The 24,589-nt window shown below is 41.0% G+C and overlaps 1 protein-coding gene across 1 annotated transcript in view; it reads left to right on the top strand.

Annotated features, from left to right (window-relative positions):
* Nucleotides 1-783: 783 nt before the first annotated feature.
* The window catches only part of SGCG (sarcoglycan gamma), a 34,645-nt gene continuing 10,839 nt past the window's right edge, over nucleotides 784-24,589 (top strand). Inside the window, exons 1-5 of the mRNA XM_057707506.1 lie at nucleotides 784-923; nucleotides 11,036-11,230; nucleotides 11,901-12,002; nucleotides 13,534-13,621; nucleotides 19,850-19,969. Coding sequence (XP_057563489.1) covers nucleotides 11,036-11,230; nucleotides 11,901-12,002; nucleotides 13,534-13,621; nucleotides 19,850-19,969 — 505 coding nt within the window. The 5' untranslated portion in view covers nucleotides 784-923. The remainder of the gene's footprint in view (nucleotides 924-11,035; nucleotides 11,231-11,900; nucleotides 12,003-13,533; nucleotides 13,622-19,849; nucleotides 19,970-24,589) is intronic.

Raw genomic sequence — 24,589 nt, 5'->3', positions numbered from 1 at the left:
AAGGTTTAGCGCTAACATATGAATTTCAAGTATGTAATGTAGTCAGTTTTAATTCAGACTCTGTAAAAATAATGCAAAATAAAAGATTAAGATGACTCAAAATGTTGGCATTTATTCTGTTTTCTTTACACCCCATAAAAATTGAATGATCTAATTATCCTTCTTTTTAAATGAAGGTAAGACAACGTAAGATCACCTTGTTACATTCACATAATTTGTTAAACAAAACATGTTTAATTTGCTTAGAAAATAACTGTCATAATTTTAACATGTAGAGTTTACCTTGTAATTATAATGGTCATTATTTAAGGTTTTCTCAAAAGTTAGTTTTTTCACTTAAAAAGAGGCCTAAGGAAAGTGATTTTTAAAGCGTGACTATTACATGAGAAAATGCAGTTTCCTTGGGGGATAACAGTATACATTCAATACCAATAAAGTTACAAGTTCTAACTGTTGCGTGTGAATTTGAAGTGATTTTTTTATGAGAGTTTTCTCCACATTAGATTCTACTGGAAACTCATCCCAGAAGTTGTTGCTGTGCATTTAAGGTAAAGTTCATTTTAGAAAGTTGCAGTTACGTAAGACTGTCATGATTCAGGGTTTAACTGTTGGTTTTGTAGGAATTTTCTTCCTCTTGGCCCACTTAGTGCTGTGGCCTGAAATTGGTGCCCAAACAATTTTAAGTGGGGGTATGAGCTGTTTGTGTCACCGAGTAAAATTAGATGCGCCTGTTGCTAATAGCAGGGGTGAAACATGAGACAAGGCCCGGCCTTGGAGCCTTTTCCTCCAGGCTGGTTGGTGAACTTGAACCGTCTCCTCTCACTGTCTCACTCTGGGAGTCATGGGACAGCCTGAAATGCTCTTTCTCGGAAGGATCTGAAGAGGCGCAGTTAATTCACGCCGGGCTTTTTACAGCATCAAAGGTAAGTAATAGCTTTTAACTTGGACTTTACATAATTGTAATGTTCAACTTCAAAACCAAATAGGTGTGAGGCTTCTTGATTATTTTTTACCTTCCTAGGTGACATAATAGAAAATAAATTTAAAATGTTGAATAAATTTAGCTCACAATGATTATATATTAAGTATCAACAAAACATCGTTAATGTCTCATTTCAGCTTTCTTTCGGGTTATTCCGACTGCTAAAATCCTAGGTATTTTAGCGTGATTATGTTCTAATTTGTAGAATATCACGATAGCATTTCTGTATTATCAGCCTTTCAGTTGTTATGTTGTAGTTAATCTAGACAAAAGATAATCTCTAAGATCACCTACTGCTAATTCTACCCTTAAACTTCTGTGGTAGGATTACATTCGATTTACATTTTGTCCACAGTGTTGTTACAGTTGTTTAAAAACAGTAAAATCCATGACAACAGAAGTTTAAGTAGTTTGATACATTGAGAATAAGCAAAACAAGAACAAAATACCAAGTTTGGCTGCTCAACTCTTCTTGAATGAAACAGGGAAGAATGTTTCTCTCCCCAAACCTGGAAAAACGAATGTGTTGCTCAAAATATGCATCAGAAAGTAAAATAAGTGCAGTAGAAAACAAGGTAAACATATGCTATGCTTCAGCCTATTGAAGTGTCTGTTCTCTCTGGTGGATCCTGAGTTAATGTAGGGCCCTTGGAAGACAAGTTTGTAAAGAAAGTCATCAAGAAAGATAATAGGGGAAAAAATAGCTCAACTGGCTGGAAGATTTGCCAGCAAGATGGAATAACTCACTAGTACAAAATGAACTACAAAACTATGTTTATTTTTTGCTTATTTTCTTGGAAACATTTTGGATACAAAGAGGCACACTCACTGCCTCATGGTTCAAGTTGGTGCTAGTCTTAGAGGTTCTAGAATTTATCTGAGGTTTCTTTCAAAGCCAAAGGAAGAGTAGTATTTCAGTATATTTAAATATCAAATTCCAAAGACTAACAAATTCAAGTTTCCCGAAGATGCTGGTAAAGCTTGCAGCTAAAATGCTGCAAATAGGATTGTCCCCTATTGTCCTTGAAAAAATATACACTCTAGTCATTGAGCTAGGTTGCTATTATATGGAAGATGAAAATCAAATAAAATTTTAAATCCTGAGCAGGTGCCCATTTTGTTTAATTTTGCGCATTTTGTTGGACCTAGGGAGGGTCTTCTTTGCAGCTTCTTCTCAAGGGAGCCCAGCCCTGCTCACCCGCCGTGGCTGTGGTTTCCTGGTGAGCAACCTTCCGGACCTGCCTCCCACTTCTTTCTGTCCTTCCCACCTCTTTTTCCTCTCAGCCTCAAAAGCATATGGTGTTATCCTTCCCTGGACCCACGTCAGGGCCAGATCTTTCTCTGGTGTCCTCATGAGCTTTGTAGAATTCCTCCCCCACTGTCCTTGCCCTTCCAGACTCCAAGCTCCTATCTTAGTTCATATGTTATTGCGCCTCAGGGAATTTTATGGGAAAATGCAGGAGTGGTTAGTGATCTGCGGATTTGCAAGAGTCTCAAGACATCTCTCAAAGTCCCTCACAGTGTCCGAGTCCGCTTGACTTTGGTCCAACTGGTGTGCCGTGCGTGTTGGTGAAGGAGGAGGTGGGGCTGCCAAGGGCTGTGTGTGCCCAAGGCATCTGTGCTTCGTCCTGAAGCCATTGGGATAAAATTCGTCTTGGGGAAGGTCACTCTGGTTGCCATGGAGACTGGATAAGGAGCGTGGATGGAGGAGAGAGGAGCTGTAAAACATTGCAAGGTGCCCTCAGGTGAGGTCTGGAAAACAGACCCCAAGGGAGAACCAGCAGGAAGAAGTCACTGCCATGGAGACAGTGTCTTAAACCCAACCTCACCTTTGTGACTATTTTAACTCTATTTTAAACATTCTCGGTGAGTTTTACATGAAACATCTGTGAAAAAGCACTCTATCAAGAAGCCTGATAGGCCACTTGAGTCGAGCAGTCGACCAACTGATTGTTGATCAGCGGACAGAACTGACCATCACATCACAGAGCTAAGAAGGTGTGAGTTTAGAACTCAGCCTGGTTTATATGACAGCAAAAGGGAAATGCCTAAGACACTATGGTTGAAAAGCAAAGGTAGAAACAGTGCTTTTCTGATGCTACTCTTCCTCCCAAATCCTGCTCATTTATCAAGGTAGAACTTTACATGATCTTAAACCTTAAAATACACTGTTGAAATACAAAGAGTCCTCATGGATTAACATTCCTGGTAGGAAGTGAAGGAGTATGATGGTCACGGAGATGAGAGATGCAGGAACTTTCAGCCTATAAGCTATGGGATATGCCTCAGTCACATCGCCATGGCAGTAAAAGGGCCTGGAGAAAAACAATGTGCAAATCTATTATTTTCCCCTTTTGTTCTGTGGGTTCCAGTTATTTCCCTAGCAGTTTATGGAGTTTCTGTTGAAGTTGGTATGAGACTTATATGAAGTATGGTCAAGCTGGAATGATTCAGGTTTTCAGTCATAACGCTGTACCCAGACATGGGAATCTATTCCACAAATACTTCGTAAATGAGAATACAGTTTGTTCTGCCAGCCTGTCATTGACAAATATGTATAATTGAGCCCCTACTCTGTTCCAGGCACTACTGTAAGTGCTGGTTATATAATGGTGAACAAAACACCCTTATTATGTCCTCATTTCTGCCAACTTCAACTTCTGGACCTTGGTATTACTCTTTAGTCAAATACTATATAAGGACATGGTAAAAGGATTCAGATTTCTGAGTTTATTTAATGAAAACAAGGATAAAACACTAAGAAAATATATTTGAATTGCCCATCTTTATAAACTTAACACTGCTTTAAAATAAGCCTCTATCCGAACTAAGAAACAAAACATGCATTTTAAAACCGCAGTTTTATGAGCTAAGGTTTGTGTGGCCGTGGGCGTGAGGGGTTGTTTTTCCTTTTGTTACTTTTTCATTTAAATAAAGGTTTCTTCCCTGTTCAGCACTGTCAGCTACTTAAAGGGCATTTGTTCTGTTGGTTTGGTGTATTTTGTAAGGAACTTTTTAAAACGGCAGTTTGCCATTTTATTTTAAAAGTTACTTCTGTTGTAAAGAGGAGAACACGGTTGGGTGATGTTTTAATCTGTGTGTGAGCGCGCGTGTGCACACATGTTGTGTTCGTAGCAGGGGCATTTGTGATTGTGAGAATTGTGCTGATTGTAACTTTGGATGCAATGGATAACTAGGATTTGTGTACTTTGTTATATTTAGTGCTGAGCAATTTGACCAAAAGATGAAGCAGAACTATTTTGGAAGTTATGTGGTCATCCTGAATGTAGACATAGAGTTGGGATGTGTGGTGAATTTACTGTTAACTTTACTATTGTCAGAGGAATAGATCTATCAAAAGGTAGATATATATAAAAATTTTAAATCTGAAAAAAATACAGAAAACCATCAGGGAAATGCAATTTTAAGTGAAAAGTGGAATATGGGAGAATTAATTTTTAAATTTCTTTATAGTCTGTTTTCTATGGGCATATATTTTAATATATATTTCAATAGTCTCTCTTTCATTCAACACCATCATTAGCATTTCTCTAGGCTATTGTGTGCTTTTCTCTAGGATGTTACACTGAATCCTGTAATACTGTAATAATCCAATGAACTAATTGCTCTGATATTTAACCCTCATAATTTATTTACTTTCCAGTTACTCGCCATTAAAGATAACGTAAAATAAATATCCTTAAACGTACATCTTCATTTTCATTCCTAATTGTTTCTTTGGAATACGTTTCTAGAATTGAAATTATTGTTGGGGATTCTTGGTACGTAGCGCCAGATGTCTTTCTCAAGGGATGATGCTAATTTTCATTTTCAACAGCAGAGGAGTTCCATGCCCATTTTTCAAACTTTGCCAATATTGGCTACTACCGGTTTTTAAATCTCCCTTAATCTTTGAAAACTGCTGATGGAACTTGTGTTTATTTGCATTTCATGGTGAAGCGGAACCTTTTACTGTTTGTATTAACCATTTCTTTAATGTATGTGCATGGTTTCGCTCAAGTTTTATTGGATTATTTGTATTTTTAAGGGTATTGACCTTGTTTGATCTTTACGGCAAGTACTGTCTTCCCCCGTCGTTATCTGCTGTTGAATTTTCCTTGGTGATGTGCTTTTGTCACATCTACTGGGGCAGGCTCCTCCCCACTGCTTTGTTTTCCTAAACATCGGCCCCAGTAGGGAATGATGTGTTATGATGCAAACAGTGAGGCAGGAAATACCTTGAGAATTAGCTCTTTAATGTGGGGATTAGCTATTTCTTGCACATTTAAAAGAAATGGAGGTAAACTCGTCCAGTGATTCACAGTGCCAGCATGATCTAGGCAGCTTTAACTTGATAAGCACATATAAGAGTCATGGAAGCAACCTAAATGTCCATCAGCAGATGAATGGATAAAGATGTGGTCTATACATGCGATGGAATATTCCTGAGCCATAAAAAATGAAATACTGCCATTTGCAGCAACAGGCATGGACCTAGAGATGATCATACTAAGTGTAGTAAGTCAGACAGAGAAAGACAAATATCATAGGATTTCACTTATATGTGCAATCTAAAAAAATGATACAAATGAACTTATTTATAGAGCAGTAACTGACTCACAGGCGTAGAAAACAAGCTTATGGTTACCAAAGGGGAGAGGGGTGGGGAGGGATAAACTGGGAGTTTGGGATTAAAATATACACACTAGGTAAAATATATAACCTACACAGACCTACCGTGTAGCACAGGGAACTATATATTCAATACCTTGTAATAAACTATAATGGAAAATAACCTGAAATATATATATATATGTGTGTATGTGTGTGTGACTGAATCACTTTGCTGTACACCTGAGACTAACACAACATTGTATATCAACTGTACCTCAGTTTAAAAAAAAAATATGAAGAGTAACCCATAAATACTGGACATCTCTCATTTCTCATTTTCATTTACTTATCTCTTCTGTGTATGGGTTTGTTCTAGCTCTCTGTCCTCTTTTCTTTGTCTGTTTGTCCTTTTGTCACTGCCTCATTTTTCAATACCATAGCATAAAACTATGCTTTACATCCAGCAGGGTAAGCGCCACTCTTCACACATTCATTTGTTCGGTGCATGGCGGTCACCTGTCATGTGCACGTAACTCATACACGTCACAGGGTGTCGTCACGTCGTGTGACTGACTTCGCACATGAGTTGCCTTGTCATTTTGATGGATGATGTAACGTGATGGTACTAGTTACGTCATAAGAAATGATGCTACTTGAATATAAAGCTAGGTGACTGCGAAAGGCAACTTTCAAAACTGGAAAATAATTTTCCTGAAGTTTTCAAAGGGGCATGATGGAGGCTGTAAGAGGCTTGGTTATGCCCCAGTTGGCATGCCCCATGGCCTGGCGGGACCTCATGCGGTGCTGTAGAGTTCCATCCCTAACACTCAGCTGACTCTCCCTTGAAGAAGGGGGATGACCAGAGAAGCAGCACCCATCAGACCCCCTCCACCCCTGCCTGTGGTTCCCTTGCTAAGATTAGCCAGCGAGCTCACGGCAGAAAAACAGTCTCCATCAGACGTGTGTGCGGAGTGACCATAACCCCAGTCCTCGTCACACTTCAGAGGCTGGTTTTTGTTTTATCCATTGCATTTCTAATTTACTGTATTATGACCAGAGCAAAGAATTTGTGTGAAATTTATCCTTTGGCATTTCTTCTTTCTTCCTTGTGAATGTTTATCAGATTTTGCAAAGGTTACACATATGGTTGAAAAAAATAAGCATTTCCCAACTTCAGGGAAGGAGCTCTACACACATCCACTTAAACACATCTTAATTGTATTGTCCAAGGTTTCTATAGAGATATGTCAAAATCTTCCACTATGGTAATAGCTGCCTCAGTTTTCTCTTAAAGTTCTTCCGTTTTTATCACATATGTACAGATGAACGGGTATAGAAACAGATACAGATGTATCAGGATATTGGAGAGACACATGCGAGTCTAGCATTTTACAGCCTCCTGGTGAATGTGTTTACTTTATATCCACAGCATTGCAGCAGTGCCCCATCATCACGTGCCCTGCTGTTATGGGAGTTCAGGCACCACGTAAACGTCAGGTGACTCCTGCCCTTGGCTTCTGCCCCAGGAAGATGGCTGGTTTTCATCACGTTTGGAGAAAGGATGGGTGGTGGGATGAGGTGATGGCCGTGGCGGGCTGGAAACAGGCAGCACCGGCGTCGCGGTCCAGCAGAGCGGGCTCTAGCACCCGTAGTCACTGGAATGGGGTCCCCAGGAGATCCTTGGAATGACGCCCCCTTCCTCTTCACCTCTTTCTGTGAATTACTGTGCAGGCCCAGGCTCAGGACCACTCCCTTAGGTGGCCGAGCAGGAAGTGCTGGCCGGGAGGAGGCTGGGTTGGACGGTGAGCCCGGTGGGGCCTCCACTGGGGCCGCTTCACCGGCTGCGCAGCACGGCTCTCCGCTCACAGGGTTGAAATTGAGACCCATCCTGTCGCGAGGTTTCTTTGCTTTGGTGTTGTCCAGACTCAGAATGATTTTATTTTATAAACTTGAATTCATTTATCCTGCCCAGGAGTCAGTATCTGTGTCCAATCTCACGTAGCTTCAACTATAGAAGATTCTTGGCAATCACCTCTAAACATTGTCTTTTCTATGTTTTCTCTAGTTACAGCCGCTGGAGCTTCACTAAGACATATTTAGACCGTCTCGTTCCTCAGGCGCATCCTTTAAACTTAGCTTCACGTTCCCCATACTTTATCACTCAATTGTGTTTTCTAAGATCTCTTTTCCTATATATGCTGATTCTCTGTTCAGCTCTATGTAATCTGTTAAATATAGGAAAATTGTCTTTGTATGTCGCAACTTTATACAACACGGTCTTTCGGCTTTAAAATATAGCTGAACTTCTCATTTCCAGGAAGCCTGTTCAGTTCTTTTTCAGATCCACCTTTTTAAACAATCATGTTGAGTTCCTTTCGAACATCATCCGGGTATCGTCTCCGTGTCTCAGACTCCTGGCAACAGCCTCTCCGGACTAGGCACTCGGCAAATGTTAGTTAAAATTCACAACGTCATTTAACACCATTTAGTTAGTGGATGCTGTATTCAATTACTATATTTGTACTATGACAAGAATCAAAGAATGTAGAAGGCAGAATTTCTATCCTTAAGGTGCTTTTATTTTAAATAATAAATAGGGAACCATGAATTCAAAAGCATATGAAAATTGATGTGTTTGCAAAACATACTGTAATGTTTGGTCTGTAGCCTTTTCCATTAAAATGTTGATAATTATATTTAGAGAGAAGACTTAAAGCTAATCAAAATTAAGTATACTATCAACATACTTTAGATATGGTTAACAGGGAAAGGGGTGTGATTTTTTAAATAATAACAAATTATTTTTTAAATAAAGGAGGCTATGAAAATTAATTTTGCTGAAGATGTAGTAAAACTCAAAATTATTTGCCTTGGAATATAGATTTTTAAGTTATAACATAAAGTATTATCTTATTAATTTTTTAAAGGGTCTGTAAGTAGATCATAAAGTGCAGTGCACTGTTCCAGTGCAATTTCTTGCCAACATGAATATTAATACTTTATAGTTGTCTGACCTTGAAGTGATAAAGAACTGGTATCCTTTATTAAATAATTAAACTAATTGAACACATATTTGAAGGAAGCTAGCTGAACCAGATAGCCTCTGAAAGTCCCTTCCAGCAACAACTGAATACACACGTCAAATAAAAATGGAAGCCACCGTGCGTTGTGGGGAATATAAGCTGATAATTTATTAAATTAGAAAATCAAGTTTTTAGAAAAAACTGGAGTTGAGCGTTCTGCCTCGTCCCTTCAATCACGCCTGTCTAGAGTAAGACCCTTGTTCACGGCAGCACACTTAACGCTGGTACACGGGAGGCTAACCGGGAGTTAAAGTGGGTGATCATAAAACACGCCTTTGTTACCAAAACTCAGGGCCGGGTGCCCGCTGCTCGAGCAGCCCTGTTCACACTTTGATTCTTAGCCCCAGAAGACCCGTTTTCAAATTTCTGACCTCCAAACCTACAAAATAATAAAATTACGTTGGGTTAACCAGCTTCGTGATAGTTTTACATCAGCCATAGGAAGCTCTATATGGGAATAGAAATATGTAGCAGCTGGAAACCACAGGTGTGTGGGCATGCACGCGTGTGCATACACACACTCTCTTAGAAAGCACCTATTTTTATTGATCTGTAGCAATACTGTAAAATATTGCGCTCACTTTCAATTCAGATTCTCTGGCCATCCTTCCCAATCCAATAGCAGACTCTGAGCCTATCTTTTACAGAAAGCCTGGATTTGCCACCGTTATTTAGATGACAAGTGCTTTGAAATAAATATAACAGTGATATGTTGGGAGTGAGTATGTGCAGGGAAGGCTTCTTTGAGGAGGTGACACGTGAGCTGGTGCTGGAGGTCAGGAGGTGCCCGCAGAGGGCTTCAGGTGGAGGGGCTGCCCTGGAGTGTGTCCTGACCTGAGGGTTCCCCTGGGCTGTTAAGGAGCGGATGGGACACTGTGAGCAAATGACCAACGACGGCAGATGAAGAGGTGAGCGAGGGCTCCCACGTAGTTGTCTGGGGGTGATGAGGAGATTGCATGTTCTCCGTGGGGAAAAGCCATGGGAAGGTTTGAAACCATAGCGTGACAGGTGCCAACTTACATTTCACATGTCTGCTGCTGGGTAGAGAGGGGTTTCCAGAGGGGAAGGAAGGGAAGCGGGCTCGCAGGGGCGCAGACGACAGAGTCGGCGGCGGCTGGCACCAGAGCGGTGGCCGTGGAGATGGAGAGAAGTAGACACGTTTGGGACGCAGGGTGGATGTGGAGCTGATGTAGGGCTTGAAGGGAAACGGGAGAAGCAAGGATTACTTCAGAGACTTTGGAGATCTCTGGGGGTGGTGACGGACCTTCTAACATAAAAACAGACTGGAGGGGTCAAGGATGAGTAGTAAAGAATGCCCTCATGCAGTTAACACTTAGGTTCTGAATAATGCAGATTGTCAGTCCTCATTGTTTGAAAATACTGAGTGAGGAATAGCACTGTTTTATACAATCAGTTCGAACGTGGGGAAATGCTGGTGTTCAGTTGGAAAGAGATTTAAATAACTATTTTAGACCATGACATTTCAAATAAGGACACCTCCAAATCATTCCCAAAAATAAATCCATAAAAAAATCTCAGAGGAGAATATTTTATATTCTGATTCATCATTTTGCTACATTTACAATCAGAAAAGTCATAATTTCTAATTTTAATTTAAACAATTAAAACTGTATTCGTTTTTCCTTGTGTAAAGGGGGAAATGAGTAACTTTTAAAAATCTCTTCAGAGAGTTGAAATTGTTACTAAAACTGTTAACCTAATTTATATAAAACAATGCATGTTTGTAAGCATTTGGAAATGTACTCATTTTCCTCTTGAAGTAGGTCAATACTTAGGAGCTTTATTATAGGACAAAGTTGGTGTGGTAGGTATCTTGTAAAGAGCCTTTTTAATTCTGAGTAATTTAGTAGCTGAAGGAAGATGTAATTTAATCATTTGGCATAAAATTGAGTAATTGGATTTTTTTTTCAGAAGGCTTATAGGTAGCAGCTTGATTTTCCTCCCACTGAATCTTTTAAGAACGTGATAACTTGATTACGTTTCAGGCTGACACGTCAGTTCCATGTTTAATCTTGCAGAATTTTGAAAGCTGTATATGTGTTGAATCTATTGATTAAAATCTGAAAATAGAATTCCTGGATTTCAAATGAATTTGTCATATCTGAATATGTTGAATGACAGATTAGCACCATGGTTGAAATACAGTGACATGTGTGAAAGTAATATTTAAGGCTCTTTTTAAAAATCACTAATTTTGGAAATTTGTTATTGGGTAAAAAATATTTTCTTGGACTAGTGGTCAGTCAACATTGACATCTTTCTGTCCATCTGTCTCTCCCTCTACCCCCTACCCTCCCTCCTCACCCCCCCATCACTGTCCCCCACCCGGTGGCAGATGGTGCGTGAACAGTACACCACGACCACAGAAGGCACCCGCATAGAGCGGCCAGAGAACCAGTCTGTCTACAAAATCGGCATTTACGGCTGGAGGAAGCGTTGCCTGTACTTATTTGTTCTTCTTTTGCTTATAATCCTCCTTGTGAACTTTGCTCTCACAATTTGGATTCTTAAAGTGATGTGGTTTTCCCCAGTAAGTATTTTTTTTCCTGATAAACACGCTCTTGTTTTGTGTGTGTTCTCACTCCATCCACATTGTATCAATAGAGACTTCCTTTCATGCAGTTAATGTTTGCTTCCTGTCTGGATCAGAATTTGCAGTAGCAAAAAATACATACAACATTTACTTTTCTTTTTTACCTTTTTTAATAATTTCACTGTGAACTATAGTGTGTTGGTTTTTCAGTTGGTTTTCATTGCAGTTCTGTATTCTGACTGTGTTGGTGGCCACCCGAATCTATATGGGTGTTAAAACTTGTAGAACTATACGCCTCGAGTCCATTTTATTGTATCTTAATTTTTTTTTAATTTTTAAGATTAAGATTTTTTTCTAACATGGCCGTGGGCTCTTGGGTGTTTATTGTAAAGTGATTATTTAAATCTTATATGCATTTCCTGAACAATCCTTTGCATTTACACAAGACAATAAAATACAGAATATTGAATAAAAACAACTAAAGTTTTAAATTAAGTATTTAAGAGAAATACGGAAAAGTGCCGATAAGAACTCTATGAAGATGCATATGTACTTTAAGTTGATAACCTAAATTGTAAGAAGCCTTTTGCATTTTGAAAATAAGTAATACGGTCTTACTTAAGAAGGAAGCAGTAACAAAGTCTCTACTGTCTCCTCTCTTTAACAGATAGGGATGGGGTACCTGCATGTTACAGAAGATGGACTTCGCCTGGAGGGGGAATCAGAGTTTTTATTCCCACTGTATGCCAAAGAAATACACTCCAGAGTGGTAAGAAAATGAGGACACGTTTAAATAATGTGTGTTTTATGAAAACTAAATAATGGTTAGACACAGAAAGTTTGCTTTTCTGATGAAAGGGATGCGGGCATCGACGCTGCATGTCTTCCAGGCCATGTGTCTTGGGTGTGTCGTAGCAGACGGCTAGTGACCAGCATGGTCACACCCAAAACCTTGCCCGGAAACCCCCAGCCCCAGCCCAGCAGGTTTCTGCTTGCATCTCGGTGACCAGAATTGTGTCACTCGAGTCTCCCTCCCCGCACGACAGGCTGAGAAAGCAGTTAGCCTTTGCAGGTGGAAGCCGGAGAAAGACAAGTGCTGGAGAGCGTCCACCCACTGCATCACGACCAGAGTGGTTCCCGGCACAGCTTGCCTTGTCTTGGCCCGGGAGTGGGCCTCACAGCTCTGACCGGGGCCCTGTCCTCCCTTTCAGGGAGAATGATAAAGAGCCCGGAGGTTGGCACCTGAAGACTGGGTTCCACCATGGAACTGTCGCTTGCTAGCTGTGACTTTGGGAGAGCTGTCACTTAATCTCTTTGAGCTCAGCTTCCTCATCTGTACGTGAGAAGTAAAGCTACCTCCTTCAGGATGTGGAGACAAAAACGAGAGGACAGATGGTAAAAAAAAATCGTTGGTGAATCGTTAGCTCTTATTATCAGGCTAGTTATTTCATAACAAAGCAAAAACAAGTAGTAAGTCACGCCACTGGATAAAAGGTGAGATGCTGGTAAATCAGTCTTCTTCCACAAAGCAAGTTGGAGAATTTCTGACCTGCTAGAGTTCCAAAGCACGCCTAAAACTTCTTTCCTTCTGAAAAATCACATTATTCCCCCACAGCTTTGGAAGATATTTGGTTCCCTCTGAGTGACATAAACCCACCTGAGTCCAACAGCCAAATTACTGCATTCCTTTTAAAGAAAACTGTTTATATAACAGCCAGCGATCTTCTGTGAAACAAAGCCCCCATTCAGACTTTGACCCCACTTACGCGCTCACAAAGCCATCTATCATCCAACAAAAAGCTCTAAAAACGTCGGCACCCAGCAGATTTTAAAAGCTCTTTTGAAATTGTAAGAAGCCTTTTGCATTTTGAAAATAAGTAATATGGTCTTTATTATAGAAGAGCTAACCCTTCTCTGATTTATTTTTTAAAAATATATCATATCCTGGACATAAATCATGAGAAATGAAATTTTAATTCCTTGGAAAAGACAAAACCCTGCTTAAAACTTGGTTATTACAGATCCTCACCTGGAGAATGGACTTGGCACATTGCACCCAGTGCACACAGGCTCTGTAAACCCAGGAGGTTATTATATTTTGTGGGGGGAAAATTCATGCATTTACCCCTTTCACATAATATAATCCAAGTTTAAAAAATAATTTTAGCCACAAATTTAGAGGCTCACAGGCTCTGTGACATTGGAGAAATTATGTTGTATAAATCTCCAATTAATATATGAATGCAAAGGTGTTATTATAAATAGTCTGTATTTGGCTGACTTTGTGACTCCATTTTTAGGACTCCTCTCTGCTTCTGCAGTCCACCCAGAATGTGACGGTCAATGCACGCAATGCAGAAGGAGAAGTCACAGGCAGGTTGACAGTGGGTGAGTCCAGCTCCATCACAGTGCTTTGCATGTGTGTGGTCCATGAACAGCTGTGCTGAACGGATACATTTGTTTGTTTTTCTCCTAAATGATTCAAAGTTATTTATGAGCAATCAAAGTGTAAGTTTTCTAAATATCATGCTGTGTTGATCACAGAGAATCGTTGGTGTGGTGGGAGGACAGTCTGAAGTATTTTAACTGAAGTTATTTTGGTTCCAAGAAATAGAGGACCATTTAAGGTAGTACAAGAAACACAGTGATTATTGCAGGATACAAAATAATCTCACAGAGACTGAGGAAAGGAAACAAAGTAGCTGCCCTGAAGAAAATGAAGACCAGGGGCTCAGAGCCAAAGTATCCATCCTCTCTCTCTCCCTCTCTCCTCCTCTCCACTGCGTTCCCCTCCTTTCCATGTATCTTTGCCTGTGATTTTCACTTGGGTGTCATGGTTACATCACTGCTAACTCTACAGGACTCTCTGGTGCTTCATCTGATTGGCTGTAGTTCTCAACACCAGCCAACTTCGTCTTCAATGTCATGAACTCTAAGTTCACAGCAAATGACTCTAATTGGACCAATTACTCTGTTCAACCAACTGCCCTTGGGTGAGCCGTGGACACCCATCCGGTCAGCTAAGATCAGAGAATATGGTCACGTGGGGGAGAGGGCCCACAGAATCATGCACAGAGAGCAAAAGGATTAGAAAGAAAGAATATCGATGGAAGAAATAACAAGAGAGCAAACCAGCCGGTGAAAGGAGTATACCTTCTCTACATGGTCAACATGCTGCCGATTTGCTAAATCTAAGAAGCTGGATGGCCCTTCGGGTTATGGGGAAATAGATGAGACGTGTGCTGCCAACACAGATGGGTGACTTCCCGTGTCCCCCTTTTTAACGGCTGTTGTTACAGAACAAAAATGCTACATTGGAAACTGCAGCCATGTCTTAACCTGACGATTCCTCTTCATTGCAGAAACACAAGAGTTCCATATTCTGTGTTCTGACTTCATCTTCATAACATTCTAAATGATAAATTGTAGCGCTCTTTTGCTTAGAAGCTTGTTTGAGCACCAAGTCCAGTGAAATTCTCAATAAATCTAGAGATGAACCTGAGCTTACACAGCACACAAGTTCATGAAACTTGTCTAAACCAAATCATGTTTTCTTGATGAATTATTTTGTATTATGAATTATGTCTACCATTTCTTAAATGTCTTAAAAAGATTTAGCTGACTATAGCTTTTAAATGTTTGAGTGACTTTTACCCATCTTTTGTCATTCATTCAACAAACATTTACTGAATGCCTGTGTGGTAGTTTGTATATGCTGTCAAGTAATTAATAACATTTAAAGTGTGTGTAATTAGTTTTTAGGCATTCCAAAAGTAAAAGATTCTTTTTATATTCTTATGAAAATGATTTAACAGAAATACGCATTTTCACATTTAATTTTTTGCTAAATGTGGATTTTCGGGTATCATATAAGGGAGTTAGAGATCACATAAATCTGTCTCCAGTTTCATGGATGGAATAACGGAAGCACTGAGAAGCTGTTTTTCTCAGGAAAACATAGCCAGTTAGTGGAGACGCCAAACCAGGAGTCACCCCGGGACTTGCTTCTTCAGCAGGAGCATCTCCAGCTCCCCCCTTCTCTACCCAGATTTCATTACATCACAGCATGCCAGGAACTGTCTTAGTTGCTCCAAATATGGTGTCACTTTTGTCACCAAGGGATTCACTTCAAAAAAAAAGCTTCCCGTCAGAATTACTTTACACAGTTAACCTCAAACTTTGAGTTTTAACCTTGGTGTTTCGTGTCTGATATAGTGTTAAAATTAGTGATTTCTATTAAACCTTTGATTGGAAAGCCTCTGCTATATTGAGAAGTCTAAACTAGGAAATATTCAGCTCACCAAATTCAAGATAATTTTCAGTAGATGACTTCCAACAATCACACTCATTCCAGCCTCACATTTCCTAGAAGAAGCTAAATTTAGCCAATCTGGATATTAAAATGTGATTTATGTGAACTAGACTGAGTCATCCCATTTAATTAAGTGAATGATTGTTTTATTACTAAGACCACTGAAAAAATTGGCAACCAATACAAAGCCAAAAGTCTTAAATTCCGAAAGAAATCAAATACAGACAAGCAAGCACCAACAGCTAGCATTTCAGATCTTGGAACTAAAAGATATCAAATTGTGAACAACAGCAGTGGAAATCTTACTAGTTATAAATGCAGCTCTAGTGACTACAGTTAGTGTTCTTTTGATTTTGAGTAACAGAAACCAGTGCCGGTTAGCTTCAAATTAAGACTTTCTAATTGAATGGGGTCAATTTTGGCAATTCCTATTTCCCTGAAATTTTCTGTTTCATCTAGGTTTTTTCATTTATTTGCATGGAAGTCTACGTAATAGTCTCTTGCTTTTTACATTTCTTCCATTTCAATGGCATTATTTTAATGGCAACATGATATCCCAAGGAATGTATGTATACAATAATTCGATTATGTAATACTCAAATGTTGGCGTTAGGTTATTCATTCAGTCAATGCAACAGTTCTTAATTCAGAGCACTCCTATATTTAGTAAGTATTCAATAAGTACTTGTCAAATGAAAGACTGGAGGAATGAATAAAAGATTGTGTAGGGAGGGATGAGCTGGAAAAACAGCTTAAATGTGGGAGAGAGTTCTAGGAGGTGGGATGGGGCGAGATGCGCTGTCCAGCGTGCTCCAAAGTGGACAAGGGTTCAAGGATACGTCTGAGCCACAGCCGTGAGGGACTTGGGGTCATTGAGAGGATCACGAGTGGGAAACAAACCCAACATTTGACAGCAGAAGAGAGAACCTCAACAAAGAAAGTCAGGAATAAAAAACAGGGGATTAGCAGCACTGTTCACAACAGTCACAACGTGCAAACAACCCAAGTGTCCATCAACAGAGGAGTGGATACAGAAGGTGTGGTGCATACACACAGTGGAATACTATGCAGCCATAAAAAAGAATGAGATCACACCATTTGCAGCAGTACGGATGGGCCTAGAGATGATCATACTGAGTGAAGTAAGTCAGACAGAGAAGGACAAATACCGTATGACATCACTGATGCGTGGAATCTCAAATATGACACAAATGAACTTACCTATGAAACAGAAACAGACTCAGAGACATAGAGAACACACTTATGGTTGCCAGGGGGGAGGGGGTGGGAGAGTTTGGAATTAGCAGATGCAAACTATTATATACAGAGTGGATAAAAAACAAGGTCCTAATGTATAGCACAGGGTACTATATTCAATATCCTGTGAAAACCAAAATGGAAAAGAATATGAAAAAGAATATATATATACATATTCAGATATATATGTCACTTTGCTGCAGAGTAGAAATTAACAGAACATAATAAATCAACTATACTTCAATAAAATAAATTTTTAAAAAACAGGTGGTTCATCCAAGGCAATTGCTGTGAACAGTACTGGAGTCCTTTCCTGGTTATCGTGGGTCCGTGAACTGATGCACGTGGATGTCACAGACTAGCCTGAAGAATAGAGTCAGGCTATACAGGAAGGGTCATTGACTCCAGGCTTATAAAGTTGAAATAAATAATGCAAGATTATACCAAAAAATTAGTAGAAGGAAGTTAACCACAGCTTTATACTTCTAGTGCAGTACTTTCTGTGGTACCATATTTGCAGCAGCAGAGTAAAACTTTCCTGTTCTTAACGGACTTTGTGACATTTGTTTTTAAATGATGCTGTCTTAAATTAAAGCTGGCATGGGGCAGGGGGAGGACTGTTAACAGGGCCTATTGTAAGTCAGGAAGAATTTGATGGTGTTTTTACTAGAAAAACCCTTAGGCCAATTTCACAAACTTAATTCATCAGCTTATAAAACCTTCCTTTATCTTTTATGTATTTCCCTCTTTGTTTGTACCAAAGCCTTTCATTAAAAATTTTATTTTACTGAATAGCTCTTCCTTTATCACGAAGAAAGTATTTGAGTTTTACTTCTTAAAGAACTCTGCTTAGATGAGGGTGGCTTATTTATCTCTAATGCAAGTCCAGCAAGGTTATAAAGACTAGTAGAATATCAGTGACAGTTAGAAGATTTCATTATAAACTCAGTTATTTTAAGAGATGATTAGTCTTGTGGTGGGCCTGTTATCCCTTGGAGGAGTTTCTTTTGACATGGAAAACATATTTAATTTGGACATTCAGTGTCTATATTTTGTATGAAATGAAGATGGAATTTTATTCACCTGTGTGCCTTTGCCCCAGTAGCCCCTCTACCTGGAGTCTCTCATTCTCCCTTCATCAGGGAAACACGAACTCTTCCAGCTCAGCCCCGACACGCTCTTCCCCGGGGTGCCATCCCTGACCCCCCTGGGAAGGGACAGGAATTCCTTGTCGGGGTTCTCCCTGGGCGCTGTCCGTGCTTGTATCACGGCACTTACCACATTCCTGGGACTAGATTCATATGCTTTTTGCTTCAGTGGACTGTGAACTCCTGTAAGCTGTGAACTTCCTCTCACTCGCTTATGTATCCTCAACTCTTAGCACAGAACCTTGAACTTGAAAAACATATTCCACAATACGTTTATCTTCAATGGAAGAGACTCACTGTCCTGCATTTGCTTTGATTGGAGAGTTTATGTGGCTTTGTTTACTTATGAATATTATGCAACTAAACTCATTTGTTGCCTGTTTCATCAATGTATATGAAACAATGGTTACAGGAAAAACATGTAACTTAGTTTAACTCCTTGCACTCAATAATTCAAGTCTCCTTGAATTGTTATGTGAACCTCCAATGAGCTAAACAGTGAACTCTTACTGGATGAATTACTCCAGTTTTTTCCTCTTGATTTTAAACTCAAAGAACTTCAGATTCATCAATTAATGCAAATCAGGGTTTAATGATAAATATGTCACATAGATCTGTGACCCAGAAGAGTAAATAGTGACCCTGAGTTTGGGTGAAAGCTCAGAAGGGCAAAAACACAGGCAACTCTCAAAAAATAAAGCCAGGCTTCCTTAAGAGAAAGGAGTTAAAACAGAGAAAAAAATGAGCTCCACTTTATAACTTGCTCACACACACACACACACACACACACACACACTCACTCTTAAAGCGTGTATGTGGAGGGTTTTGAGGTACAAATTAGTGAAAAGACAGAGTATGTTGTTGACAATATCCAAAACCGGTTAATGTATTAATTGAAAAACTTCTATTTAATTTCTAGCAGGTACCAATCAACTTGAATGAGTACAGTGAGGGACACATACATGAAACCTATGTGTCCATTTCACAATAAACTTACTTTTCTAGATAAGAATGCAGAGGTAACCAAAGATTCAGGAACACTTGTAGTTCCTTAAGGAAATGCTGAATGCGATGTTTTAGAGAGATTAATCTATTATGCTGCCAGGGTTAGAAGGACAGGAAGCACAGAGGGGAATTAGCAAACATAGAATGATGGATACCCAAGTGTACCAACAAGGGAAACTGAACAAGATCTCGCACACTGAAGGCACAGCATCCCAGTGCCCGGCACACATTCCACATCTGCTGGGTACAGTCGTGGTTTAAAAGCCAGGAGTCTAAAGTTCACGTGAGAGGAGGAAGCTTGGAGGAGGAAGTGATGCCCTGTCCCTGAGATGGAAAGAAGGGGCGGAGAAGACAGAAATGCCTGAGATGAAGGGAAAGGGCAGAAACTTGAGGGGGTGTTTCCAGGGCGATGTCTGTTCCTTGGAGCAGGAGGTGAGGATTAGGGCTGAGGTGAGAATCTGAGCACGGCTCACTGTCTGCATGAACTCTGGCCATTGAGCCGTTCGTAAGATGGCCTCTCACAGATCTCACATTTCAGAGTAGAAAATCCTCGGTTAATACTCCAAAGAATACCAATTTAAGTAATCTGCCTGGAAGAATCATAGTATTTTGGGCAAGTTTTAAAAACTTGAAAAAAATTAATTTTTAAATCATTCATTCATATATATATTTGATATAGATCAACACGTGCGAAACCTGCATTAGTTTTAATAATATGATAGGTTTAGGCTGAGGACTTAAAATTTAATCATCGAATCAGAAGAACTCTTGGTAACAAATCCTACATGTTTGGTGATTTGGTTCTGCTGGGTGACATGGCACGTGTAAAAGTAGAGCTTTTAACACTGCATAGAGTGCAGACTTTATAATAAGCTGTTTTAATTAATTCTTCAGGTCCCCAAATGGTAGACATCCAGAGTCAGCAGTTTCAGATCAGCTCTGAGGAGGGCAAACCACTCTTCACTGTGGATGAAAAGCAAGTTGTGGTCGGCACAGATAAGCTTCGAGTGACTGGTATGTAGTCGTGCTGCAGCGTTCACGAAGGAGTAATTGACAGACTGCACTGGTTTCAGGTGTACAACATAGCGATGGCATATTTGCAAATATCGTGACAAGATCCCCGCAGTATGTCTAGTTAAAGTCCATCACCACACGTACTTAAAAAATTTTGTGTCTTGTTACAAGAACGTTTAAGACTGTCTTAGCAGCTTTCGAACACATGGTAGCTGTGGTCGCCGTGCTGCACATCACACCCCCATGACTTATTTATTCTATAACTGGAAGTCTGTCCCTTTTGACAGCCTCCGCCCGTTTAGCCCATCCTCCTAGCACCCACCTCTTGCGACCATCTCTCTGTGTCTGTGAGTTCGGTTTTTGTTTTGTTGTTGTTTGTTTGTTGTTTTTTAGACTCTACATATAAGTGAGATCAAATACGATTTTTCTTTCTCTGTCTGACTTACTTCACTTAGCGTAAGTCCCTCGAGGTCCATTCATGTGGTTGCAGATGGCATATCCCGTGGAGGGCACTTCTGCAAAAGCAAATTGCAGTTTTGGCACGTTTACTCTGGGACGTTTCAGGCCGATAAGAAAAAGTTCTGTAGTTGGAATTTGCTGACGTTTCTCCATGCCATTTCTTTTGAAATTCTTTGGTCCTCTCTTAGAAGAAAGGAATCCTCCTCACAAATCTTTACCCACTTTTTTCCCCCACCATATTGTTTCCTTTCATCTCTTTCCAGTTGGTGTAACCCAAAGGCTTAACACGGAAATAGAAAACTACTACAGCCATCATATAACTCCAGCTGCGTTGGGAAAATTGCACCAAAAAACAAAACTTGATTCATTCTTTATTCCATGTGATTCCATACTTGCTACAATGATGGTGAAGTTTTGTTAAATATAAAATACAAGAATATTTCTATAAATGTTAATTTTTCCAAGTACATTCCCATTCAAGCTTTTCTCCACTACGTACTATAAAAATTTGGTCTCTGTTTTAAAGGATTGACTCCAAGTGGCCTTTGGAGTTTCTTGGATCAGCAAAAGCAGCCGCAGTTTGACGGCCAAGGAAAGAGGTGACCAGTGACAGAGAGCCAGCTCAGTCTGGGGGCGGAGAAAGAGAACTCAGTGCTCGGCTGCAGTCTTCCCTCTGGCAGCTTGCCCTGAGCATGGGGTGTGAGGGGAGGGACACAGTGGTCTTTCTCTAAGGCGGCCCCTCCAGTTTCCTGACTTGCACTACATCCTAATCTCAACTCGCATCAAGAAGTGCTTTCTGGCCATTGCCTTTCTCTCAAGTACTCAAGGAGCGACGTCAAACCAACCTCTCATTCCTTCTCAAACAGCTGCCATATACACTCTAGTCAACGGGGAAACTGAAGGATCGTTTTAAAATCAAATTCATGGAGCAGATTAAACAATTTTACCAATCCAGTTTGAAATTGACCTCGGCCTTTCAGCAGTCTTATTTTTTCCCCTAAAAATAGAGTTGTCACCAAGTAACCAAAATCAGCATGCCTCTTTTACTAGCCCTAGTCACAGAACATGTTATTGGAACAGCATCAAAATGTCATCTTCAAAAAAAGATTTCATACCGTTGCCAGAACTGGCTTCTGGAAGACGGTGAACAGTTCATCTGGCTGCCCCTCAGGTACTTTGGCTCCTTGGCAGTGATTTGCTGGGCGGGGCCCATTCCCCAGCATTTAGGAAGGAAAACAGGGCCCTGTGAGAGTATCCAGTCTCTTCACTAAGGAGAAAGACACAATCTAGCAATAAAGCAGCTCAATCCCTTCATCCCTCTCTGAGCAGCTAAGTGGGATTACATAGGTCACAAGCGATGGCATAGAAATTCCGGAGTCACCCACAAAGCCACCCACAAAAGGGGACCTGGAGAGTCAGGTTTCAGCAACTGAAGCAGTGAAGGTAAACACAGGTGGTGAGTCCAGGTCCCTTAAAGATGTGAAGACAGGTCTGTAGCAGGTGCTTACAGAGGACCACACCCTTCCAGCACGTGCTCAACACATCCGGCTCCAGACGGTGATGCAGCGCTGCGGACAGGTGAAGCCCTGCTCCGTCAGTGAACAGCCCTTCAGCTGAAAGGAACAAAAGGCCCAATTAAAACTGGCTTCAATGCTAAGGACATAAATTATCCCACAGGAGAAGTCTCCAGGCTGATTCATTCAGGGGCCCCGTGATATTTTCCTCCAGCTGTGCTTCTCGGCAAGTATGCTGACTTTCCCCTTTCAGTGGTGAATAGTTCATCAGTTCCAAGCGTCACTTCCCTGCACAGTGACCTCTCCAAACTTCCATAACAGGACCTCAGTGGCCTCTGGGGGTCTGGCCTCTTTAAGTTGCCCTTGCAGCCTAAATTCTCCTGGTATTAAATCTCTTGCATTTCTCTTGTAAGTGGCATGTAACTGGATTTTTGTAACCCAACCTAACAGACTTTGATTTTTAGTAGAGTTTAAGACATTCACAGTCATTTTGATAACCGCTCTATTTGGGCTTATCTGTATCATATTATTTCATGATTTTCTCTTTTTAATCCTAATGAACTTGAGCCTGAAATAAACCTGGTGTAAGGAGAGAGATGGGGGAGCAGAGGCTTGTATCTGCTTGTAGGGGCTTGTGGGCCATTATGAGAACTTAGGATCTGTTTCAAATGCAAAGGAAAGGAATTGAGTTGTCTTGAACTGGGTACTCCTTGATTTGTTCAACATTTTAAGATCAGCATAACCATTCCAAGGGGGACCAGCTTCTCGGGAGGAAAGAATGGAAGCCGTCGGACCAGGTCGGAGGACGTTCGCTGCAGTAGTTGCAGTGTGGGCCGTGGGCGATGGTGGCCCGGGCCAGGCGGTAGCCGCGCTCATGGAGGGAAGCTGATGTCTCCAAATTAGGAACTAACATGCAGAGACCTCACAGTGGTCGGACGGGTGCAGGCATCCAGGAGAGACTCAGAGGTGAGAAGGCTACAGGTGCTCCCGGAGGAGGAGTCGCTCTTGGGTGGAGGAGGTCCCTGAGCAGGAGGAGGAGATCGCAAGGCAGGAGGAACCAGCCCTTATTGCTGTGGATGCGTTGTCAACCGCTCAGATCAGGAGTCCCCGCTAGAGGTGGAAACCAGGGCATTGCCAGCCAGCCGGGCACCGAGCAATGCCAGCATCAGAGCCCAGGGGAAGGGGAGCGGCCACCGCAGAGAGTGAGAAGGACCACGCGGTGGGAGGGGCGTCCCAAGAACCGTTTCACCGGCGCCAGGAGACACTGTGTCCCCGGGATTTGGGTCCAGGGAAGGTGGAGACAGAATGTGCCCTTGGATTTATCATCAGGAAGTCATTACTGTCTCACCAAGAGCGTTCTCACTGGAGTATTGAAGCAGAGGGCACTTTGAGGTGGTGGCAGAGTGGATAGAACAGGTGGCAGGAGAGACGTGTGTGGGCGCTTGGCTGGGAAGGGGAGTGACACTTGAAAAGCGCATTTCAGCCCGTAAGTGCTCAGTGAATGCAAGGAATTAATCAACAGTTGTCAGTTCAGGTACAAACATCACACAAATGTCTGGCTGTACATTATTCCCTGTTTGAACGGCAGCATTAATATTGAAGTCTACATATTTCTGTTACTGAGGGGACCCAGGGGGAGCGGCAGGGAGGAGGGTGGGGCCACTTGGAGCAGCTTCCCCCGGTTGTGGGCTCTCTCCACGAGCCCTTCCACTGCTTTCACCGCCGTGTCCATCCATCTTGTCCCACAATCTGAGCGTCACTCAGCGGAAACTGTTCTAGGACCCAGAGGAGAAGATGGTGTCATCCACGTACTACGGATACTTCATAGGAGAAATGCCCAGACCATTTACTGTGTCTGATCTCATTGACATATGCTTTAAAAAAAAGTTAACATTTTAACAGTGGGTGCTTTTTTTTTTGTCTTTTTGATTATACTTTCCTGTATAGAGACTATTTATACAGGGTCATATTATACAGGATCATTTCAATACACTCTTTATATGATGATATTTTATAGTGCAACTTTTGTTTCCTGCCTAAAATTTAGATTATACACCCTCAAATAATGTTAGTTCTATTTTCCACAAGGAGAAGATGTTACATCAATTATATTTTTGTATAATCTTGGTTGGGAATATTTAAATATGAGCAGAAGCATAAAGCAAATATAATTACATCAAAAATCAACTCCACGCTCCCAATGCAGGGGGCCCGGGTTCGGTCCCTGGTCAAGGAACTAGATCCCCTGTGCCACAACTGAGATCCCGTGTGCTGCAACTAAAGATCCTGCATGCCGCAACTAAAGATCCTTCATGCCGCAACTAAGACCTGGTGCAGCCAAATAAACAAATAAGTAAATAATGTTTTTTTTTAAGAAGTAATTGTCCTTTTTAAAAAAAAATCAACAGCCATTAACTGAGATTTATTTTATGAAACCATTTAGGAAACACCCATTTTATTGACTTTATACACACACCGACTCTGAGGGATATTTGCTGAATAGTAATGATATAAGCAAGACCACACAGCTCGGGCTTTTACAGCTTGAGTGGCAGAGAGCAGCTCCTCTTATTTGAGGATCATACGTACTGGTTTATAGACTGTCTGGGACTGACACAGTCTATTGTGGAAACGCTAGTGCTCAGTG

Source organism: Hippopotamus amphibius, chromosome 14 (assembly GCF_030028045.1).
Source record: "Hippopotamus amphibius kiboko isolate mHipAmp2 chromosome 14, mHipAmp2.hap2, whole genome shotgun sequence".
Lineage (NCBI taxonomy): Eukaryota > Metazoa > Chordata > Mammalia > Artiodactyla > Hippopotamidae > Hippopotamus > Hippopotamus amphibius.
This window is presented reverse-complemented; position numbering and strand designations above follow the sequence as displayed.